This window comes from Bos indicus x Bos taurus, chromosome 2 (genome assembly GCF_003369695.1).
Source record: "Bos indicus x Bos taurus breed Angus x Brahman F1 hybrid chromosome 2, Bos_hybrid_MaternalHap_v2.0, whole genome shotgun sequence".
NCBI lineage: Eukaryota > Metazoa > Chordata > Mammalia > Artiodactyla > Bovidae > Bos > Bos indicus x Bos taurus.
The window spans coordinates 120732178-120756329 of record NC_040077.1 but is presented as its reverse complement, the minus strand read 5'-3'; the positions used below and the strand labels follow the sequence as shown (position 1 = coordinate 120756329).

General features: G+C 42.4%; 1 protein-coding gene across 1 annotated transcript in view; it reads right to left on the bottom strand.

Annotated features, from left to right (window-relative positions):
• YARS (tyrosyl-tRNA synthetase) overlaps nt 1–24152 on the bottom strand; it is a 32149-nt gene that overhangs the window by 3541 nt on the left and 4456 nt on the right. Inside the window, exons 2-10 of the mRNA XM_027516890.1 lie at nt 23653–23799; nt 23350–23525; nt 16162–16291; nt 12690–12770; nt 7436–7528; nt 5129–5264; nt 4571–4656; nt 1300–1435; nt 226–323 (exon numbers count right to left, since the gene is read on the bottom strand). Coding sequence (XP_027372691.1) covers nt 226–323; nt 1300–1435; nt 4571–4656; nt 5129–5264; nt 7436–7528; nt 12690–12770; nt 16162–16291; nt 23350–23525; nt 23653–23799 — 1083 coding nt within the window. The remainder of the gene's footprint in view (nt 1–225; nt 324–1299; nt 1436–4570; nt 4657–5128; nt 5265–7435; nt 7529–12689; nt 12771–16161; nt 16292–23349; nt 23526–23652; nt 23800–24152) is intronic.

Below are 24152 nucleotides of genomic sequence, written 5' to 3'. Positions count from 1 at the left end.
TCTGACTAACATCCGCTCTTTACTGAGTTCCTGGCTGTGTTTGGTTGCATAAGGTCCAGAGATGGCCAGGGGAAAAGCCTGACGCCTGGAACTAGATGCTTAGGCGCTGACTTGCAGTATGACCTAAGGGATGTTGCTCTCCCTCCCAGGCCAGGTTTCCTCCAGATGGAAGCAGACAAACCTGACCTGTGTCTGCCTCTCCAGGACGTGGTGGAAAATGAGTACCTTGTCCACACTAATGACTTTCCCCACACGGATATCCAGCCGGGATGGGATGACCTCCTCTGGCTCCGAATTCTTGGCAGGGCCTTTGACAGCTGGCTCTGGAGATGAGAAGAACCCAAGGCTCAGAGCTCTCCTCCTTCCCACGACAGGTCAGCTGCTGATGCCCTCAAATGAGGACACGGGCAGGACTTAGTGCAGAATCCCCAGAATCCACCCACTGAATTGAAACAGAGGCGGCCACTGCTGAGAAGAGAAGTACCAGATTTTACCACTCTCCCCCTCAGGTATTAGGCTGGAGGGAAGAGGAGGGGTTGGTGTAGCTTTGCCGCCATTCCCATGTTCCATATGTAAGTACCGAGCCCTTTCTGGGAGGAAAGTGTTATCAATGTTAACACTGTTGTTAACATCTCAGCTTCGTGGCTACATGGCTGGTTGACTAAGAGCCAGTCAGGGAAACGTAGAAGGGAACTGGGCGAATCTAGAGATCGGCTTCCCTAAGGAGCTGTGCAGGCCCTGCCTGAGCAGCTACGTCAGCCTCAGGGTCTAATGCAGCCTCTTTCCCTAACTGAAGACGTGGGTTTCGTCAAAGGACCAGGGCATGCGTCTCACAGCAGCACTGCCAGCAGGGTGTAACCGCTTCAGGCGGCTCAGCGGTGCACCCACTGCCAATGCAGGCGACGCGGGTTTGATCCCTGAGTCGGGACGATCCCCTGGAGGAGGGAATGGCATCCCCCTCCAGGATTCTTGCCTGGGAAATCCCGTGGACAGAGGAGTCTGGTGGGGCTACAGTCCATGGTGTCCCAAAAGAGTCAGTCATGACTTAGTGATTAAAACAACAGCAAAATTGCTTCGTGGTACCGACCAAACCAAAGTCAAGATGACTGGAGTTTTCCATTCCAGCAGTCAATGGGGCATGACATTCCTGCATTTCAGACCCTCCTGGCTTCTTGGGCCTGAACTGAAGACAAACCCTTTTCTGAGGCACTGACAGGCTCTCTACATGTCTCTCATGCTCTCTCATGTAGGCAGCCCCCACAGACCCCCCTTCCCGGGCCCCTCCCCAGCTGGCCTTACTCTGCTTTGAGGGATCTGGGTAGGCAGCGCTGGACAGTTTCTTCAGAGCAGGAGTATTAAACTTCTCCCGGATGGGATCCAGCAACTTGTTCAGGGCAACTTCAACAGAATTCTTGAGGTCTCCAGGGTGGACAACCTGCAAGTGTGCAAGGCCGGGTGAGAAGGCGCACAGGACACCTGGATCTACTAAGAAAAATGTGCGGATGGAATGCACGGTGTTTTCCCAGCAGTCTTATTTGAACCTTAGAACAACCTTGTGAAGCCGGAAGAGCAGAGACAGGGACACAGGTTCACAAGGTTATCTAGTTTGTCAGAGACCTAGGTCTTCTGACACTGAATTCCATACTAACTTGAGAGTTTGTAGAGGCTAAATGTTTCTAATTAGTCAAATTTCACTGTGCGTGCTAAGTCGCTCAGCTATGTCCAATTCTCTGCAACCCCATGGACTGTAGCCCGCCAGGCTCCTCTGTCCATGGGATTCTCTAGGTAAGAATACTGCAGTGGGTTTTTGTCCCCTTCTCCAGGGGATCTTCCTGAGCCAGGGATTGAACTCAAGACTTTGAGTCTCCTGCATTGGCAGGTGGGTTCTTTACCACTAGCGCCACCTGGGATGACTCAGATTCCTCCAATATGCTGAGTAGTGGCATAAAGCAGGTATTATTTATATGCAGGGAAAACATTCACACAGGGAACCCGGGGGCTACAGACAGCCTGGGGGGTGGGGGGAGATGAGTGAGCGAGAAGGAAGAACAAAGACTCTGTAGATAAATCACCTGGGGTGAGAGTCCCAGCTAGCTGGGTGACCTCAAACCAGGCACTTAACCGCTCTGAGCTTTGGATTCTTCACTTTAAAAAATAAATGAAAATAATAATACTTGTATCTTCCAGCGTCGGAATGAGGATGAAATCACTTAACGTGGGTGAAAATGATGTGTAGTGCTAGTACATGGGAGGAGCTTAGTAATTCCATTTTTTTTCTCGAGTCCCATGACTAGAACCTTTACATCCTAAATCTGGCCCGAAAGGATCTTCTAAGGTATTCTGACAGATGCCCCTCAGGTATGAATACATGTAATAAAACACCTATGTTTTTGTTTCTGATGTTACTCCTTCATTTTCTCGGGAATGGTGTTTTTGTTGCTGTTGGCCACACCGTGTAGCATGTGGGATCTAGTTCCCGATGAGGGGTTGAACCTGGTTCTAGAACCAAGTCCTAACCACTGGACCACCAGGGAAGTCCTTCCTTTTTAACAAAAGAAAAGCTTTAGACCTGCACTGTCCAATACGGTGGCCACAAGCCGCATGCAGATATTTAAATCTAAGTTAGAATTCAGTTCCTCTGTTGTACTGGTCACACGTGGCCAGGGGCAACTGTGTCAGTGCAGATAAGAACATGTCCACTGTCATAGGAAGTGCTGCTGGTTATGTTGTCAGGCTCTTTCTCAGAAACACTTCTTCCATTACTTCTTAGTGAACAAAATGAAAGTGTTAGTCAGTCGTGTCTGACTCTGCGACCCCGTGGACTGCAGCCTGCCAGGCTCCTCTGTCCATGGGGCTCTCCAGGCAAGAAGACTGCAATGTGTAGCCATTCCCTTCTCCAGGGGATCTTCCCGACCCAGGGATTGAACCTGGGTCTCCTGCTTTGTAGACAGATTCTTTACCATCTGAGCCGCCAGGGAAGCCTTCTTATCATTCCCACAAAGGACTGCTCATGAGATTGAAGAGTTGAGTGTGGGTTCTGTGGCCTGACTCAGGCTGCAGACAGAGGGTTTCAGAGCAACAGCTGCCAAATATCCCAAAAATGGGCCTGAAGGAACCTCAGAACTCAGAGGTCACTAAGTCTTTTCTTCCACTGGATGCTCAAACTCTCATATGACATTGCTTCCAGTGGTCCTCTGGCCTTTGCCTGAACACCTCAGCGATGGGGAATGTAAGGTCAGGCAAGACAGTCCTGTCCATCACCACACAACTGGGGTCATTACAAAGTTCTTCAAGCTTAAGCAAGCCTCCCTGCAGTCTGCATCTGCAGTCCTGGTTCAGCCTTCTGTTGCCACAGGAAGAAAACTCACCCCTAACTCAGGAGAGTCCTTGGGTTTGAGGACAGGTGAACACATCCTTGCATCCCAGTTCAACATGCCTGGTTCTTCCAGCTTGTGCTTTATGACCTGGTTTGCAACCTGTTCCCTATCATGGCATCCTTCCTCTCCCCATCAATACACTCCAGATTGTCAAATGAACATTACAAAATTTATTTTTGTGAGGTTTATTTGACAAAAAACCTCACAAAAAGTCCAACACAACCAAAATGGCCAGTGGCAACTGTGTTAGTGCAGATGAGCACATGCATCTTACCAAAGGTACTCAGAACATCAGAGAACTGGATGATCAACCCCCCGGTCTGAACTCTGCATTTCTGACGATGAGGCCAAGACCTCATGAACATTTCTGACAGCCCTGTCATACTGCCGATTCGGCCCATGTTCGGAGCCAGTCAAGACCCCCATTTCATCCACTATATACAGTCATTACTCCTTTCCTTTATCATCTGGCCCTGTCTTCCTCTCCCACAGTGGCCCCTCGCCTTGCAGACTCCAGTCAGACTCTAAACCACTTGTGAGTCTCTAGATACCACACTGCTTCCTCTTAGCATGTCTCACACAATGAATTCCCTCATGGGTTTCCTGAAGAACCCCTAATGAGTGAGATGGTGTGTGAACATTATCCCCTCCACAAAGCTTTCCCTGACAGCCAGTTAGTCACTTCCTCACGTTCTATTACTGGACCATGCATACATGGTACAGTAAGCAGTAAATGACATTTATTTACACGTCATCCTCACCTATGGACTATGAGCTTCACGAAGATTTAATCCTCTTTGTAATGTCAGCCTCTAGCATGGTGCCAAACACATGGGCACCTAGTAGGTCTTTTGTTAAACTGTCAAAATGAACAGTATTCTCTCTTCTGTTCTTTTATAGTCGTGTCTCTTTTCTGAACCTTGATTTGGTACCTGAAATGCTTCATCTTGTCGGGTTTGGTCCTTCATTCCAGGTTAAGTCCTTTGCAGAGTGATTAAGACACCAACATACTAGCTTTCTGCCATTTGTTAATCTACTCCACGAGCCATCTGAATCCTCATCTGAGCCATTAACATAATATACAGCCTCAAGATCATCCTGACAGAGCCCTATGGCAGACAGAAACTTGGTGAGGCCACACGGAGGGGTTTGTCAGAATGAGTTCAGTGGGGATTATCCTCCTCTCGTATTACCTCATCAGCAAAGTCCTTTTCCAGGTCCAAGTAAGCTGTGTAGGTTTTGTTTCCACCCCATTTTTCATCTCGAAGGATCACAAACTCTGTAAGAAAAACAATCCATGCCAACAAACTCACAGACAATGGCGAGTCAGCATCCCTGGCCCAAACATGTATTTGTAGTTCCTGCCATGTATTTTAAACTTAATTGTACAGTATTTTATTGTTTTTTAAACTGGATGAGTGGGAGTGTTGTATACCCAGCTAGCATCCAAGCTCAGGGGAAACAATTGTGTCTTACATCTCTTTTGTATTTCTCTACTCCCCATGCCTGCCCCCTTCATTTCTACCACTCATGCCCACCATGACACCCCACTTAGAAGGTACTCTGGTAACAAACACACAGACATCTCAATGATATCCCCACTTCAATCACACATTAACATATGAGAAATCAGAGCAGAGAATCAGAGAAGCCAGTCTCCGGAGGAAGACTCTGACAAGCCACAGGGATGACCCAGCACCGGTTTTCCTATTTCAGCCTAAACTCTGAGAAGAAAACAGGGAGTATCTTACCAGACTTGAGAGGAAAGAGGACATGTCTGATGAAGGCCAGAACGCCGTTGTTCTCCACATTCCCTGGCTCACAGAAGGCCTTCTTCAGTTTTTTCTTTACATCCTCTTTCCGATCAAGCAGATCAATCTTGGACTCCTAGAAGCCAGGGAGGAGAGGAGGACCTCTTGTGGTTGAAAATGAGAATACGCTCAACTCATCTGTATTTTAATTTTTTGGACAAAGATGTAAACATTAAATGACTTCAATAAGAGCAGAATTAACTGGAGTCAAGGACCACTCACTATAATACATAAAAATATTTTAATTTTTCTCTGTTCTTCCCAGGCCTTGTTTGTAGTATACGGAATCGTCGCAAATTTGTATCTGGAGAATAAATGTCCTTGGGACTATATCATAAGTACTTCTGAGTGGCTACCTAGTTTTCAATTGCAGATTTTATTTTGTATTATATTCCTAATTTTTAGTGACAATATAATTTATTTAGCAGTTTCTAAACTGTCAGATTTGCTCTCATCTTTACAAACTACAATGCTACAACGAACCTCTTTGCAGAGGTCCTCTTGCCTTCTCTAGGATTACTTCCTTAAGGTACCAAACACTGCTGGGCCCTAAACTGTTTTCCGACAGGCATACACCAAGTGACATTGCCATCCGCCATGTGTGAGGAGACGTTTCCCGGCAGTCACCAACACCAGGTATTATTTAAAGCCTTTGTCCTTTATAGGGCAATAGGCTTTGTTTCCTATTTTGGAGTGAGTGAGCTCATGCTCTTTTGTGTCCAGTGGTTACCAAGCTCAATCAACATAGGACTGGATGTGAATCACCTGGGGTGCTTAAAATAACATAAACTACTGGGCCCCACCCAAAGCTAATAAATCAAAACTTCTTGGGGGTTCACCCAGGCATTTGCATTTTTAAAAGCTCTCCATGTGGTTCTGATGCAGTCACGTTTTGGAACTGATGCTGGTGCTATTTCTAGGATGAAGACATGGTTGCTATTGCTAATTGCTAAGTCACTTCAGTCATGTCCGACTCTGTGTGACCCCACAGACGGCAGCCCACCAGGCTTCCCCATCCCTGGGATTCTCCAGGCAAGAACACTGGAGTGGGTTGCCATTTCCTTCTCCAATGCATGAAAGTGAAAAGTGAAAGTGAGGTCGCTCAGTCATGTTTGACCCTCAGCGACCCCATGGACTGCATGCAGCCTTCCAGGCTCCTCCATCCATGGGATATTCCAGGCAAGAGTACTGGAGTGGGGTGCCAATAGGATAATCCAGAAATCAGACTTGAAGAACTAGATGAATGTCCAAAAATGACTTCAATTTGAATCAACTAGTAGGCTGTGAAAGAAAATAAGATTCCTTGAGTTGTTCCCCAGAACCACTTTATCAGTGCGCCCAATGCAGGGCGGGGCTGGATTCAATCCCTGGTCAGGGAACTGGATCCCACATGCTGCAACTGAGAGTTCACAAGCTGTAACAAAGATCAAAGATCCCGTGTGCGGCAACTAAGACCTGGCACTGCCAAATAGATAAATAAATATTAAAAAAAAAAGAATCTCTAAGGACAGGGCCTTACTCTACACATACTCTCTTTTATAAAAGTTCCCTAGGTGATTCTAAAGATCAGCCATGTTTGTGAACCCAGAACCCAAACTTCCACATCTTTGGGTTCTACCAATTCTTCTACTCTGTGCCCTTAGTGATCAGAACAAAAGTGTACCTTCCCCAAGCAGAACTTTTAAATGTTAAGACACCATATTTATCAAAACCATCATATTAAATATCACCGTAAGAATCAAAGTGCTAACTGGTATGAACAAGGACCTACTGCATAGCACAGGCAACTCTTCCCAATATTCTGTAATAACTTACGTGGGAAAAAAATCTGAAAAAGAATGGATATATATATATAACTAAATCACTTTGCTGTATACCTGAAACACAACACTGTGAATCAATTATAGTCTAAAATAAATTAAAAACTAAATAAAAAAATATGTTACTGGGTGAAATGCAACTGTAGCCTTCTCATTAATAAGGCTGTACTCTGTCATAGTTGTATGGCTGAAGAAACTACTTTTGCTTGTACTTCTTATTAGTAGCAGTAAAACTTAAAATTATAATTGGATCCCATCAGGACTGCTTCAATACTCAAGAATCAGTGGAATTAACTGGATAACTTAAGATTTCTTATAGCTTAAATATTTGTGTGTTTTAGTTAGCCAGGTTACTTTTCTTTCTAGTCCTCAATTTCTTCATCTTTTGCTAAAGATTTCTCAACTCAGGTCAGAGCTCGTAACCTACCTCTTCTGAAGAGCTCATTTTGCTGCCAGTTAATCCTGGAACCATAGGATTCATCAGATGGATTCGTTTTGAGTAACCAAGTGCAGGGAGGTACTAAGGAGTTAGAAAGAAACACACAAAAGCAGATGTTAGTATAAATTCCTCCTCAGTGCTCCAATCTCATCTAACCTGGCCTTTCACTTAACAGTTTGATATATGCCTTCCAATCTTTTTTTCTACTGAATATATAACTTTTCAATGGTGATCTTAATATGAACAAAGCTTTTTTTCCCTACTGTCTATTAATATTACATCATGAACCTACTGGACTTGCTCTACCCACCATAAACAACTCTATTAGATAGCAACCAGTGTGGGGCTACAAATGGGGAGAGTAGGGAAGCGAGGCGAGCCCATACCCACCCTGGCTTTCTCCTTGAGGGCATTTTTGTTTTCAAACAGTGCTGAGAAAGAGACCAAGCAGAGAGCAGCAGTCTTGACTAAGCAGAGGAGACAGAGGATGTAAGGAGGCTAAGGATTTGGAAAGGGTTCCAGAGTGAAGGGAGAAGGCAATGGCACCCCACTCCAGTACTCTTGCCTGGAAAATCCCATGGGCGGAGGAGCCTGGTAGGCTGCAGTCCATGGGGTTGTTAAGAGTCGGACACGACTGAACAACTTCATTTTCACTTTTCACTTTCATGCATTGGAGAAGGAAATGGCAACCCGCTCCAGTGTTCTTGCCTGGAGAATCCCAGGGATGGAGGAGCCTGGTAGGCTGCCGTCTATGGGGTCGCACAGAGTTGGACACGACTGAAGCGACTTAGCAGCAGCCAGAGTGAAGAGGCCCTCCAAAAATCCCAAAGTGCTCCAATGCTTTCTTTAAAAAATTTTTTTATTTATTTATTTTTGACTGTAGTGGGTCTTTGTTGCTGCATGCAGGCCTTCTCTAGTTGCAACACATGGGGGCTCCTTTTTGTTGCGATGCAAGGGGTTCTCATTGTGGTGGCTTCTCTTGCTGTGGAGCACAAGCTCTAGGTACATGGGCTTCAGTAGTTGCAGTGCATGGGCTCAGGGGTCGTGGCACACAGACTTAGTTGCTCCATGGCACGTGGAACCTTCCCGGACCAGGGATCAAACCAGTGTCCCTTGCGTTGCAAGACAGATTCTTAACCACTGGACCACCAGGGAAGCCCCTCCATTGCTTTCTTAATTGAATCACAACTGTGCCAGAATTCAGAGAGACATAGGGAAGCCCAGCAGAGAACAGGCTCTGGGAGGTTGGAGACTTGAGCAAATTTTAGGGGCTGTACAGTGCTGGGGAGGCAGAAGTTGAAGTTTAGGTTCAATCAAACCACAGAGGGCTTTGTGAACACCCTGAGGTTTCATTTTAGTTTGAGACCCCAGAAAGACCACATCCTAAGATAAGGTTTACCTCATAGGAGTAAGAGCAAACTGAAATAGACCTATTCTACAAAGCCTAAAATCCACCCTTGACAGGATCAAAGTGATGAGTCAGTAATTTAATAGCCTACAGAAAACACAGCACTGAGAGCAACCATAGCATATTTATGGTGTCCCTGATACAATAAAAAATTACAAGAAATGGGAAGCAGAAAAAAAGTGACTGACAGACAAGAGGAAAGAGTCAATAAAACCAGACACAGGAACAATCCAGATACTAGAACAAGCAGATCAGGATGTCAGAATAACTATAATTGGTGTGTTAAAAGAAATAAAGGAAAAGATGAATGAAATGGATAAAAGATGGAGGAATATAAAAGAGAACTGGCATCTATTTAAAAAAAACACCAAACAAATGCAAGTTCTAAAATGGCACAGTACAATACTGGATGGATTCAACAAAAGACAGGATTATTGAACACAAAGAAAAGTCAACAGATAATATCCAACTAAAACATAGAGGAACAAAAACGGGGATACAAGTTCAGAGTTAGATCTCTGGATGGAAAACCAATGTCCTGCCCACCTGCCACAACAAAGATCCACATGTTTAAACTAAGACCCAATGTGCGTGTGTGCGTGCTTAGTCACTTCAGTCATGTTCAACTCTTTGCAACCCTGTGGACTATAGCCTGCCAGGCTCCTCCCTCAGTCCATGGGATTCTCCAGGCAAGAGTACTGAAGTGGGCTGCCACGAGCTCCTCCAGGGAAACTTCCTGACCCAGGGATCGAACCTGCGTGTTCTGCATTACAGGCAGATTCTTTACTGCTGAACCACCAGGGAAGCCATTAAGACCCAATACAGCCAAATAAATAAATATTCTTTAAAAACCTACCAAACAAACAAAATAAGACAGTAAAAAAAAAACAAAAAACAAACAAACATGTTCTCAGATAGAAAGCTGTAAGAACTCCTTACTGAGAGACCTGCATTGCAGACACAAAATACAAAGGAGTCTTCAGGCTGAAGGAAACTGATCTCGGATGGAAGCACAAAACCGAAAGAAGGAATCAACAGTATCAGAAAGGGTGGTTGTTGTTGTTTAGTCGCTAAGTCATGTCTGACTTTCAAGACCCCAAGGACTGTAGCCCATCACAGCTCCTCTGTTCATGGGACTTCCCAGGCAAGAATACTGAAGAGGGTTGCCATTTCCTTCTCCAGGGGATCTTCCTGACCCAGGGATCGAACCAGTGTCTCCTGCATTAGCAGGTGGGTTCTTTACCTGGCTAAGCCACCAGGGAAGCCCATCAGGAAGGGTAAGTGGTGGTAAATATACGTGAAAACTGACTGTTTAGAAAACCATTATAAACAGGTCTTTGGGATTTAAAATATACATAAAACTAAAATAGATGACAATAGCACAAAGGGCAGCAGGGCATTGAATAAGGTAAAACTGTTGGGAAGTTCCAACTGTTCCCAACTGCATTGTTGGGAAGTGGTAAAAACATCTAACTATAATGAATTACAAGGACATGTAATCTCTAGGACAGGGCTGGGCAAAACTTTACTGTAAAAGGTCAGACAGTAAATATTTTAGGGTTGCTGGGTGATATATAGTCTCTATTGCTTATCTTTTTTCATTTTTTTTACAACCCTTAAAAAAAATACAAAAACCATTCTTAGAGCTTCTAAGTCATATAAAAATGGGCCATCAGCTGTATCTCTGTTGGAATAATAAAAGGTTTGATTAAAAAGTAAGCCAACTATACTTCATAAAATATATATTAAGAAAAAAAAGTCGAGAAGAAAAAAATATTCTTAGAGAAAATATATTTGAAAATATATATATACACACACATATATCTATTTTTTACATGGCTGACTTCTAACAATATGCTAATTTATTTTGTATGTGTGTGTATATATATGCATGCTATGCTGTGCTAAGTCGCTTCAGTCGTGTCCAACTCTGTGACTCCATCTGTAGCCTGCCAGACTCATCTGTCCATGGGATTCTCCAGGCAAGAATATTGGAGTGGGCTGCCATGCCCTCCTCCAGGGGACCGTCTATACATATATATAGAATTTCTTTACATGGATAAGACTTCTTGCTGTTTCTATGCTAAGTGCCTTGCATACTTCTTACATGTACTAATTGCTATAACACTGCTTTGTTTTGTATTTTGCTACAATTAAAACCCTTTTTTCTTCTTTAAAAAAAAATTTAACAGATAAAATGGAATAGAAAATACTTCAATAATAGTAAAAACCTTACATTGTAAACATTTCCCCATTTATTAAATATATCCAAAAACCATTAAAAAATGGTATATAGGGACTTCTTTGATGGTCCAGCGGCTGAGACAGTGCACTTCCAATTCAGGAGACCCAGGTTCAATCCCTAGTCAGGGAACTAGACCCTACATGCTGTACTTAGACCCAGCGCAGTCAAATAAATAAATAAATAAAATATTTTTAAAAATGTTTTATCCCACTGGAGGGTTATCTTAACATATTCAACTAATCCCTTGCCACTGAATACTAATTTATTTCTAAGTTGTGCTCTAAATTGTGGTGTGTGTGCTCAGTCATGTCTGACTCTTTCCAACCTCATGGACTGTACCCCACCAAGCTCCTCTGTCCATGGAATTGTCCAGGCAAGAATACTAGAGTGGGCTTTAAATTGATAACATGATAAATACTTCCATACAGAACTCAAGTTTCACTTTTATTTTTTTAATTAAAAAAATTTTTTACTTTAAAAAATTTTAGGATTCTGGCCACTCAGCATGGCTTGCACGATCTCAGTTCCCCACCCAAGGATTAAACCTGGGCCCCAGCAGTGGAAGTGCCAAATCCTAACCACCAGGGAACTCCCAAGCTACACACTCCCCCTGTCCCCACTCCAACCAAGTTGCACTTTAAAAATTATTTCCTGAGGACCCATTTGTATAATTATTATTAGGACAAAGTGTAGAAACACTTTAGAGGCATCAAATCACCCATCAGGAATTTACATTTTCACTGGCAGTATTTTCTCTACTCCCTTGCCAACATGAGGTTTTGAGAAGCTTTCAAAAATACCAACCACTTCTCAAAAGCCCTTTTCAACTTATTCAAGTTATTTCCCAGAAAAGAACTATTAGGGGTTTGTGCTGATTTCCTCTTCTAAACCCTGTTAAACCTCATTTCAGAGACAAATGGTTTATGTAAGATTCAGAGAAATATGGACCAAATGCTCTGGGAAAGAACAGTAGTTCTATCTGGTGGTGCCTTTCCCTGGAAACTGAGCTATTAGGCAAGAAGAAAAAAAAAGCGGGGGTGGGAAATAACAGAAGAAGAAAATCCAACAGGTCTGAGGGCAGCTTCTTGGTGGCAGCAAGAGAACAGGCTTTTTAGTTAGACAGACGTGAATGCTAGTTCCTGCTCAGTCACTAACTGTGTGATACTGGACATCTTTTTTATTTTCTACACTCAGTTTTCTTATCTGCAAAATAAGGAGAATAATACCTACCATATCATATGATTGCTGGGACTGGCACATTCAAGAAACTCTAATGTGGACTTCTCTGGTGTTCCAGTGGTTAAGAATTTGCCTTCCAATGCGGCAGATGTGAGTTTGATCCCTAATTGGGGAACCAAGATCCCACATGCTGCAGGGCAAATAAGCCTGTGAGATGCAACCACTGAGCCCATGTGCCACTGGAGAGCCCACGTGCTCTGGAGCCTGCACACTGCAACGAAGATCCCACAAGCTACAACTAAGACCCGACCCAGATAAAACATAAAACAAAGTAAAGAGAAACAAAGAAAGAAACTCTAACATATACCTCTGCAACTCAAGAGAAAAAAGACAAGAAAGAGGACACTAACCTTCTCTGCAAAGGTGAAAATCTTTCTCTGATCAACACCTCCAAACTGGGCATCCACTTTCAAGTATTCTTCATCCAAGGCCTGTGGAAAGAAATACACGAGCGTAAACTCCTACTGTATTTCTTCGACATGGGTCTAAGAAATCAGAAACTTTTGAAAACCATTAGAATTTTCAAAAAGTAAACCAGGAAGCAAATAAGCAGCACTCAGTCTTTCTGCTGGCTTCAAGAGCTGGACACACATTTGCTGAGTGCCTGCTGTGAACTCCACTCCATGTGGATACTATAGGGTTAAAAAATTAGAAGAGTCTCTGCTCTCAGGAAGCTCATGATCCTGTAGGGAAAGGAAGGAAAGGAAAAAGACAAAACTATACTCACATCAAAGGTACCCAATTAATGAGGCAGCCTGGGACAAGTGTCAAATAACTGGCATTAAGAAGCAAGTGCTGTGAGAGCTCAGAAAAAAGGGGCAAGACTGAATTAGTAAATAAACAGTTACTATCACTTATTATATGCCAGGCCTAGTGCCAACCCTGTGGATGTGAGTCAGACCCAGACCCATACTCTGCCTTCATAAAGTCAATTAACTAGCTGGGGAGAATGCTGGGAGCCACCACGGGAGATCCCACCCATGACAAAGGTCATGTGGAGAAGACCTGACAGGCAAAGGCGGATCAGGACTCAAGGGATTCCCTGGACCTGCTAGAGCATCTACCCTGAAACCAAAATCTGTCTGTCTACTGTTTACTAAGTAATTATGCCTTTCAACCACTCTTCTGATATTAGCAGGGGGGCTATCCCCGACCACCTTTCTCTGGAGAAAATCAACTTATGGCTCTAAGTTGATAAGTCTCCTGGACATGAAAGGAATATTTCTATTCTAACCCCTCTGTTGGCATTCTAGCTTGCTTGACAGGTTTTTCCTTACTCTTACAACTAACGCACAAGATTGTTCACAACTTCCCAACCATGAAAGGCACGGGAAGCCTAAGCATTCTAAAAGTCCTAATGGGCATAGAGCCCTTTGAGGGGTGAAAAATTATTAGAATAGTACTGGCAAAGGGCTTCATTACTGGGCCAATGCTTGCTGCCAAGTTCCCATATCTCTTATCCATTGTGCACCTGGGAGTGCATTAGTTAATGTAGTTGGAATGTAAGAGAAACAAGTAGTAGCCTTGGTATTAACCACATCAGACCTTTGAGCTAATAAGTTCTTTCTTTGTTGTGACCCATTGCACCTTTGCTCTGTGAGAATGTAACTCTGTTTAGTACTTTCTGAGGCTGACACAGATTAGAAATATAAAGAAAAAACACTTCAAGGGAAAACAAGTTTTCTGGTTGATCAACCTTTATCAAAAAAGGGTCATAAAATGTCAACAGGCCTCCAGGCCAGAAGATAATGTACATAGCATAAGACCCTTGTTTATGGAAAGGCATACAGAAAAAAATCCTGGTTTCAATAAGGGCAAAACTGCTGGAGTGTTTGGGCTGACTCTGCATGACCTTGCATCTTTCATTTCCATCTATGTACAAATTAGGGTATAAAAGCTCCTTTTGAAAATAAAGTTACGGGCCTCGCTCACCAAAGCTTGGCCTCCTCGTGTCATTCATTCGCTGACACCATCCATCCTGAGGGTACCCTTGGATCCTGCTAGGGCTGGACCCCGGCAGGAGAAAGACACATAAACAGGTCATTTCAATACAGCATGACAAGGGCTAACTTACATGTTCATTTAAGGAACATGCTAACACAAAGAAATGATTATCTCTATCTGTTCAGCCTGGTGGTGGTGAAGGCTTCCTAGAATCAGACTGTGGGCTGAGATTGGTTCTGATGAACATATAGATGTTTTTCACCAAGGAGAGGAAACAGAATGTGAGAAGGCACAGGGGTGTGAAATATTTAAGGAAACTATGACTGAGTCAGTCTGAAAAAGCATAAACTCCAAGGGATGTGGGAAGTGGTGAGTGATGAGGTTAGAAAAGTTGGTCAGGACACTGAATGTCATGTGAGGCTACCAAGCATCATACTGGCCACTGAATGATTTTTAAGGAAGGAAGAACCACAATTCACGTACTGCAGAAAATCACACCAGTGAGACGGCAGAGTGCAGAGTTGTGGCCTGAGGGCTGGAGACAAAGACAAAAGCTAGAAAGCTGCTGTGAGTGTCCAGGTAAGAAATAACAATGAACGAAGTTGGTGAGGGGGCTTCCCTTGTGGCTCAGCTGGTAAAGAATCCGCCTGCAACGCAGGAGACCTGGGTTCGATCCCTGGGTTGGGAAGATCCCCTGGAGAAGGGAAAGGCTATCTACTTCAGTATTCTGGCCTGGAGAATTCCACGGACTGTATAGTCCACAGAGTTGCAAAGAGTCAGACACGACGGAGCGACTTTCATTTTCAAGTTGGTGGTGATATAGAGCAACAATGAATTCAAGAGATTTTTAAGAAGTAGGATTAATAAAATTTAGTTTCTGATTGGATGTGGGGGGAAGAGGAAGGAGAGGAAGAGAAAGGTAAGCAAACAGGACGCAGAACAGCACTGTCTAATAGAACTTTTGGTGAGGGTGAATCTGTTCCACACTTGTGCTGTCCAACAGTTTAGCCTCTTGTGGCTTGTGAGCAACCTAAAATATAGCCAGTAGGACTGGAAAACTAAAATTTTAATTACTTCAGTAGCCACGTATGACTATGACAAGAGGCTACCATAATGGACAGTACAGATCTAGAGTTCCTGACCAAGAGAAGACTTTTCTTTTCTTTCAAGTTTAAAAAAAAAATTATTTATTTTTAAAATTTTAATGTATTTCATTAAAGTTCAGTTGATTTACAATATAGTTTCTGACATATAGCAAAGTGATTCAGTTTTACGCATATATACATATATTCTTTCTCAGATTCTTTTCTATTATAGGTTATTCTAGATATTGAATATAGTTCCCTGGGCTATAGAGAAGGACCTTGTTTATTTTATATACAGTAGTTTGTATGACTTGATATCAAACATTAGAGAAATATACAAGGGAAGAGAAAAGTATCAACATTTTCACCCCATCTTCCTGAGCTAATAACCAGTATCAATAGCTGGTTTGAATTTTTCCATGCTTTCTCCATGCTCATACAAAAATGCACACACATGAAATATGATGTGTTTGTTTTGCTTAATGGGAAATAGGATCATGCCTAAATTTATTTTCACTCATCACTCTGAAATTAATGTTCTTCAATTAAGGGATCATGGTTACTGTAAGAAGTTATGTGAGATGAGAAGCGTTTTAAAGGACAGAGAGGTAGGGGAAGAAGTCAAAGAGTGGCCCAGAAGTCTGGGGGAGGGGCTATCGGGGGAAGGAAGGCCTCCGGCAAGCTAAAGGAACAGCTAGGACATTGGTCTAACTGGGGCTGAAAGAGAGGTTTGTCACTAGTAGTTACAATCAGAGCAGAAAAGGTCATAGGTGACTCCACCCCTCCCACATACCTGCAGCCCGGGGTACAGCAGGCCACTCAGCAGAGGGTGCTCCACCTGCTTTACCACCTCAGCTCCAGCTTTTTTGGCATCGTGCTGTGTGACCACAGAAGAGAGGCGGTAGACATCCAGCGTGTACTCTCTGAGAGGAGACAAGAGGAGACAACGCTAAGATGGGGCCTAGGTCTCAATGCAACCCTAAAAGTGTGTTGTTAATTCACTCTCCTGATCTTAAGACATTCAGAAATAATCAGTTCAGTTCAGTCGCTCAGTTGTGTCTGACTCTTTGCGACCCTGTGGACTGCAGCACGCCAGGCTTCCCTGTCCTTCAACAACTCCTGGAGCTTGCTCAAACTCAAGTCCATCGAGTCAGTGATGCGATCCGACCATCTCTGCCTGCTAGTTTCTAAATGTAAACAGTCCATCCTCTCCTGAAAATACGACTTAATTTTTATATTTTTCCTTTTTAAAAATGGATTTAAATTAATCTTTAATCTTTCTCTTTGCTTAACTCCTAAAAAAGGGCTTCTCTGCCATTCCCCTCTACTCTCTTCTTCTGGATGCCTATTAAATAAACACCAGAATTTCTCAGTCTATCGTCATGTCTTTTTTTTTAACTTAAATACATGTAAGGAATAATGAACAATATTATGACTACACTGCCCATCACTCAGTTTAAGAAAAGGGACCTAGGGAATTCCTTGGTGGTCCAGTGGTTAAGACCCCACACTTCCACTGCAGAGGGTTTGGGTTCGGTCCCTGGTTGAAGAACTTAGATCCCGCATGTATAGTCAAAAAAAAAAAAAGATTTAATTACTTCTAAGGCTCCTGTGCACTCCTCCACAATCCTACTTCTTCCTTCTCCAGAGTAACCATTAGCCTGAACTTTTGTATTTCTGTCCTGTTTTATAGTATGTTTGTATCTCTAAACAATGTGCTATAAATATTCTTATACATGTATCCTGGTACATATGTGCAGTTCCTTTATATATGCTTAGGAGTAGAATTTCTGTGTGATAAGTGATTTGCATCTTGAACTTCAGTTCAAGATAATGTCAAACTATTTTCCAAAGTGGCTTTTAATCAATTTTATTACTTAATATTCTCATTATTTAAAGTTTTGCCATTAAAATATTATTCATTTATATTAAAAAATTACTTATTTCTGGTTGCACTGGGTCTTCGTTGCTGCTTGTGGGCTTTCTCTAGTGGAGCGTGGGCTGCTCACTGCAGTGGTTTTTCTTGTTGCTGCTTGAGGGCTCTAGGGTGCTTGGGTTTCAGTACTCGTGGCTCAAGGGCCCTAGAGTGTGCAGGCTCAGTAGTTATGGTGCATAGGCTTAGATGCCCCGAGGCATGTGGAATCTTCCTGGACGAGGGATCAAGCTCATGTCCCTTGCATTGGCAGCTAGACACGTAACCACTGGAGTACAAGGGAAGCCCAATTTTTGACAACTGGTTTTGCCGTTTTTGACATATAATACTCCTTTGCCACTTAAATTGTTATAAATATCTTCTCCTAGTGGGTGGCTTGTCTTTTTATCTTACTTTTGATGTAGTGAAGGCTTCGATTGTAGTAAAGGTGAATCCATTAATCTTTTCCTGTGATTTGTGTTTTTGGTATGTCTTGTTTAATTCTCCCTAAACCACAATCATAGGACAGTCTTATTATATGTTGTCTTTTAAATGTTTTATAGTTTGGCCTTAACAGTTAAATCCTTAATCCACTTGGAATGAAGGGATCGTTTTTCCCCCCAATATGGATAGCTAAATATCTCTGCATCATTTTTTTCTTAAAAAGTTTATTCTTGCTCTGCTGACCTGCACTGCCAGCTCTGTCACATATCAAGTTTCGATATTTGTGGGGACCTATTTCTCAACTCTGCTTCAGTTGTTTATGTTTATTCTGTTCCAGTTGTTTATCCTATCTCCATGCTATATAAATGACAAAGGACCTGGCATCTAGAAAACACAAGGAACTTTATTAAAAAAAGTGAAAAAAAAATGGGCCAAGACACTTGCATAGACACTTGATTGATAGAAAAGGAAATACAAATGGCAAACAAAAACTTGAAAATAATTTTTTTCAATAAATATTTTCAGGTATTTTGCCTTTACACTTGAATGGTGGTTTGTGTAGGTACAGATTTTTAGGTTGGAAATTCCTTTCCCTCAGAATTTTAATGGCTCTGTTTCATCCCCTTTTAGTTTTCAGGGTCCCTTTGGAGAAGTGCAGAACCATTATGATTGCTATTATTTTGTATGTGACTTTTGTCCCTTTGCATATACTTTTTTGTTCCCAGTGCTTTAAAATTTCAAAATAATGCACTTCAGTGTAGGTTTATTTTCATTCACTGTATTAGGCACTCAATGAGCCCTTTCAGTCTGGAAATTCATGTCCTTTAATTGTCCTTACATCGTTTCATTGATGACTTCCTTCCCTCTGAGTCTGTTTTTCGTTTTTCTGGAACACTTACTAACTCAAATATTGTGCCTCTTGGCCTAGTACTCTAGTTTTACCTTTTCCTTTTTTCCCACTGTGGTCTGTGAGGCCATGAAAACTACAGTTCAAGTACATACAATTCAAGGAGTTTCCTCAAGGTACGTGTAGTCTTCAGTGTTCCTCTTATCATCTTTTATAGATTTTAAGACATATTTATTTAAACATTTAGCATCTCTGAAACCTAGATGACTATTAAAAATTCAGGCACATTAGATTAATCAGCAGCATTTAAAAAAACATCTTAGATTAACTGAAATACAAACCTCTTTGTGCTCCCACCTTCACTTGGTTCCCGGCCACTGAGTATTCTTGACCAATTTGTCAATCGATTTATTTGAACACTTGTGTTCATTGCTCAGCCGTGTCTGACTCTTTGCGACTCCATAGACTGACTGAATACCGGAGGTGGGGCTTCCCAGGTGGCGCTAGTGGTAAAGAACTTGCCTGCTAAAGCAGGAGACCTGGGTTTGATCCCTGGGTTGGGAAGATCCCCTGGAGAAGGAAATGGCAACCCGCTCCAGTACTCTTGCCTGGAGAATCCCATGGATGGAGGAGCCAGGCAGGCTACAGTCCATGGGGCTGCAAACAGTCGAACATGACTGAAGTGACTTTGCACACACACATGCATGCATGCACACCTATTGTTACCAGATTAAAGTGTGATTTAAAAAAAAAGAATACTGGGTAGCCATTCCCTTTTCCAGGGGATCTTCCCAACCCAGGGACTGAATCCGGGTCTCCTGCCTTGCAGGCAGATTCTTTACTGTCTGAGCCACTAGGGAAGCCCATATTTGAGCATTTAGAAGGCTTAAAAAATATATTATCCAGCATTTAAAAAAACACTTTTCAGCAGGAAGGTTGATCAGAGTACCTAGTCTGTCAGATTGCTGGAAACAAAAGTTCTTATCCATAACTTAATCATGCTTAAAGCTTTTTTGTCCATTTCTGAGCTGCATTCTAGGTGAATTTTCTAGTACAGGCAGACCTCATTTTACTGCACTTCACTTTATTGTGCCTCAGATACTGTTTGTTAAAAATTGAAGGGTTTCTTCTGTGGCAACTTTTCGGCACATGAAGCAAGTCTACTGGTGCCATTTTTCCAACAGTGTTTGTTCCTTTCATGTCTGTGTCACATTTTGGTTAACTCTTGCAATATTTCAAATTTCTTCACTATTGTCATACGTGATCTTTCATGTTACAAGCATACCTTGGGAATACTGTGGGTTCAGTTCCAGATGACCACAAGGAAATGAATATTGCAATAAAGTAAGTCATATAAAGTTTTGGTTCCCTAGTGCATATTCAAGTTATATTTATACTATGCTGCATTCTATTAAGTGTGCAATAGCATTATGCCTAAAAACTATACATACCTGAAAACTAAAATGTACATGCCTTAGTAAATACATGCTAAAAAATGCTAACCATCATCTGAGCCTTCATCAAACTATAATTTTTTTGCAACAGTAACATCAATAGGGGTTTTGTTAACTTCAGACTTCATGAGGTTTAAGAGAAAAGAAGCCATAACATTAAAGTGCAAGGTGAAGAAGCAGGTGCTGATACAGAAGCTGCAGCAAGTCATCTAGAAGATCTAGATAAGAAAATTAGCGAAGGTGGCTCCATCAAACAACAGGTTTTCAGTGTAGACGAAACACCTTATATTGGAAGAAGATGCCATCTAGGACTTCCATAGCTAGAGAAAAGTCAGTGCCAGACTGCAAAGCGTCAAGGACAGGGTGACTGTCTTGTTAGGGGGAATACAGTTAACTTTACGTTGAAGCTAATGCTCATTCATCATTTCAAAAATCCAATGCCCTTAAGAATTATGTTAAATCTATTTTGCCTGTCCTCTATAAATGGAACAACAAAACCTGGATGAAAGCACATCTGTTTACAGCATGGTTTACTGAATATTTTAAGCCCATACTATCCTTATGGCAGAAAGTGAAGAGGAACTAAAGAGCTTCTTGATGAAGGTGAAAGAGGAGAGTGAAAAAGCTGGCTTAAAACTCAACATTCAAAAAACCAAGATCATGGCATCCAGTCCCACCATTTCATGGCAAATGGGGAAACAATGACGGACTTTATTCTTTTGGGCTCCAAAAACACTGCAGATGGTGACTGCAGCCACGAAATTAAAAGACGCTTGTTCCTTGGAAGAAAAGCTATGGCAAACCTAGGCAGCATATTAAAAAGCACAGACATTATTTTGTAGACAAAGGTCTGCATGGTCAAAGCCATGGTTTTTCCAATAGTCACGTATGGATGTGAGAGCTGGACCATAAAGAAGGCTGAGCTCTGAAGAATTGAGCCTTGTGAACCGTGGTGTTGGAGAAGACTCTTGAGAGCCCCTTGGACTGCAAGGAGATCAAACCAGTCAAGCCTAAAGGAAATCAGTCCTGAATACTCACTGGAAGGACTGATGCTGAAGCTGAAGCTCCATTCTTTGGCCACCTGATGTGAAGAACTGACTCACTGGAAAAGACCCTGACACTAGGAGAGACTGAGGCAGGAGGAGAAGGGGACGACAGAAGACGAGATGCTTGGATGGTAGGATGGTGTCACCGATTCAATGGACATGAGTTTGAGCGAGCTCTGGGAGATGGTGAAGGACAGGGAAGCCTGGCATGCTGCAGTCTGTGGGATCACAAAGAGTGGGATACAACTGAGCAACTGAACAACAAAAACTCAGAAAAAGATTCTTTTCAAAACATTACTGCTCATTGACAATGCATCTGGTCATCCAAGAGCTCTGATTGAGGTGTACAATGAGATTGGCATTATTTTCATGCCTGCTAACACAATATCCATTCTGCAGCCTGTGGCTCAAACAGTAATTTCAACATTAAAGTCTCATAATTTTAGAAATGCAACAAAACTTGTCATTCATGGGAAGTGGGCAAAATATCAACATTACAAGGATTTGGAAGAAATTGCTTCCAATTTTCACAGGTGGAAGTGAAGGGTTCAAAACTTCAGTGAAGGAAGTAACTGTAGATATAATGGAAAGAGCAAGAGAACTAGAATTAGAAGTGGAACCCAAACTGCTGCAATCTCATGATAAAACTTAAATGGATGAGAAGTTGCTTCTTATGGATGAGCAGAGAAAGTGGATTCTTGAGATAGAAACTACTCCTGGTGGAGATGCAACGGAGACTGTTGAAAAGACAACCAAAGATTTAGAACATTGTATCAACTTAGTTGATGAAGCAGTGGCAGGGTTTGAGGGGACTAATTGCGACTTTGAAAGAAGTTCTGCTGTGGGTAAAATGCTATCACAAGGCATCACAAATTACAGAGAAATTGTTTGTGAAAGACTTAATTGATGTGACAAACTCCATTGTTGTCTTAAGAAACTGCCATAGTCATCGCAACCTTTGGCGACCACCACCCTGATCGGTTGCCATTCATCAACACTGAGGAGAGACCCTCCACCAGCTAAAAAATTATGACTCACCAAGGGCTCAGATGATGGTTAGCATTTTTTAACAACACAGTATTTTTGAATTAAGGCACACACACTACTTTTTTAGACATAATGCTATTGCACACTTAACAGACTATAGTACTGCATAAACATAACTTTTATTTATTATTTTTGTCCACATGTAGTTGCAGCATGCAGAACTTCCCTGACCAGGGATTGAACCCATGCCCCCTGTAGTGGAAGCAGGGAGTATTAACCACTGGACCACCAGGGAAGTCCAACACATATTTTCATATATTTTTATATGCACTAGGAAATTAAAATATTCATGTGACTCACTTTATTGTGACATTCCCTTTACTGAGGTGGTCTAGAACCAAACCTGCAATATCTCTGAGGTATACGCTTTATTTAAAACTCTACATGTCCAACAGTGGGGAATATAAAGAAAATTACGTTAGATGAAATAAAAATCAACTTGTAAGCAAGAGATCTGAGTTCACATCATGGCCTTTACACTTACTAGCTGCATGAACTTGGGAAAGTTAAATCTGAATCCCTTTCCGTATCTGTGAAATAGGATAGAACAATGCTTACCTTTTAAAAAGTTGGTCTAAGGGTTTAAATGTAAAAGTGACCATTATAGAGATACATGGCTTATTTGAAAGATTAAAAAAATAATGTGGAGGCTATGAGGCAGTGGGCAGGGAGGATTACTTAGGAAACTGGAAGCTAAAAAATTAGGGCACAGGGACTTTCCTGGCGGTCCAGTGGCTGAGACTCCGTAATCCCAATGGAGGGACCTGGCTTCGATTTCTGATCGGGGAACTAAATCCGGCATGCCACAACTAAAGATCCTGCATGCTGCAACTAAGACCTGGCAGAGCCTAATAAATAATTTTTTAAAAATTAGAGCAAAAAATTATATGAATGCTGATGTTACAAATGTGATTTTTTTTCACATTTCTTTTATTACTATTTGCTGAGTCTGGAAGGAGAAAGGGAGGCTGCCACTTTCCCATATGCTGTGAGGTCTACAAGGCCAAAGACTTTGTTGTGGTGACTTTTATATTCCCAGCAAATAGTATGGTACCTAGGCATTTACTAGTCAGTAGATTTTTGATAGATGAATTAAAAGGACAAAGTGTATACAATTTTTAATGGTTCTTAACAAGGAGAGCCCAGCACCTTCGAATCCAAATTTAGAGTGCCTTGACTCCCCAGGCGGTAACTAGAAGCACCAGACCCGCGAGGAGGGTGGAGCACTTACTTGCTGAGCTGGTAATCAGTGCCTTTGATGAACCTGAGCTTCTCTAAGGGCACCCCAATGCTCTCCAGCATTGCCTTGATCACATTCTCATAATAGCTGGTTCGAAGTTCTAGAAGCTCCCACGGAGCCTTCATGTTATCCAGGTATGCGTGCAGGTCCGCAAACAGAATCGTTACCTGGACAGAAAAGATAAAAGGGGTCACCAAAATGTGAATTTGTTCAAGTACCTCCAAACAAGCGAGTAAGTCTCTCTTTTGGCCGTTGCTCAAGGGCAACTGCTCGGTTTATAATATTAGTTCTTACCTCACATCCTGCTTTCAGGAAGTCTGCGATCTTAGACATGGGCACAAAGTAAGCCACATGTGGCTTGCCTGTAGTTGCTGTCCCCCAGTAAACTTTAAGTTCTCGCTCCTTCAGTATCTCCTTCAGCTTCTCTTCCCCGAGAACCTCCTGTAGTGGAAGCAGAAGAGCTGCTTTAATGGCAGTGTCCCACCTCACTCAACCCAATAACCTCAGATATGCGGATTATACCACCCTAACGGCAGAAGGCAAAGAGGAACTAAAGAACTTCTTGATGAAGGTGAAAGAAGAGTAAAAAAGTTGGCTTAAAACCCAATATTCAAAAAACGAAGATCATGGCATCCGGTCCCACTGCTGCTGCTGCTGCTAAGTCGCTTCAGTTGTCCAGTCCCACTACTTCAAGGCAAATAGATGGAGGAAAAAAATGGAAACAGTGACAGACTCTGTTTCCTTGGGCTCCAAAATCACTGCAGTGATCACTCCAAAGTGACTGCAGCCATGAA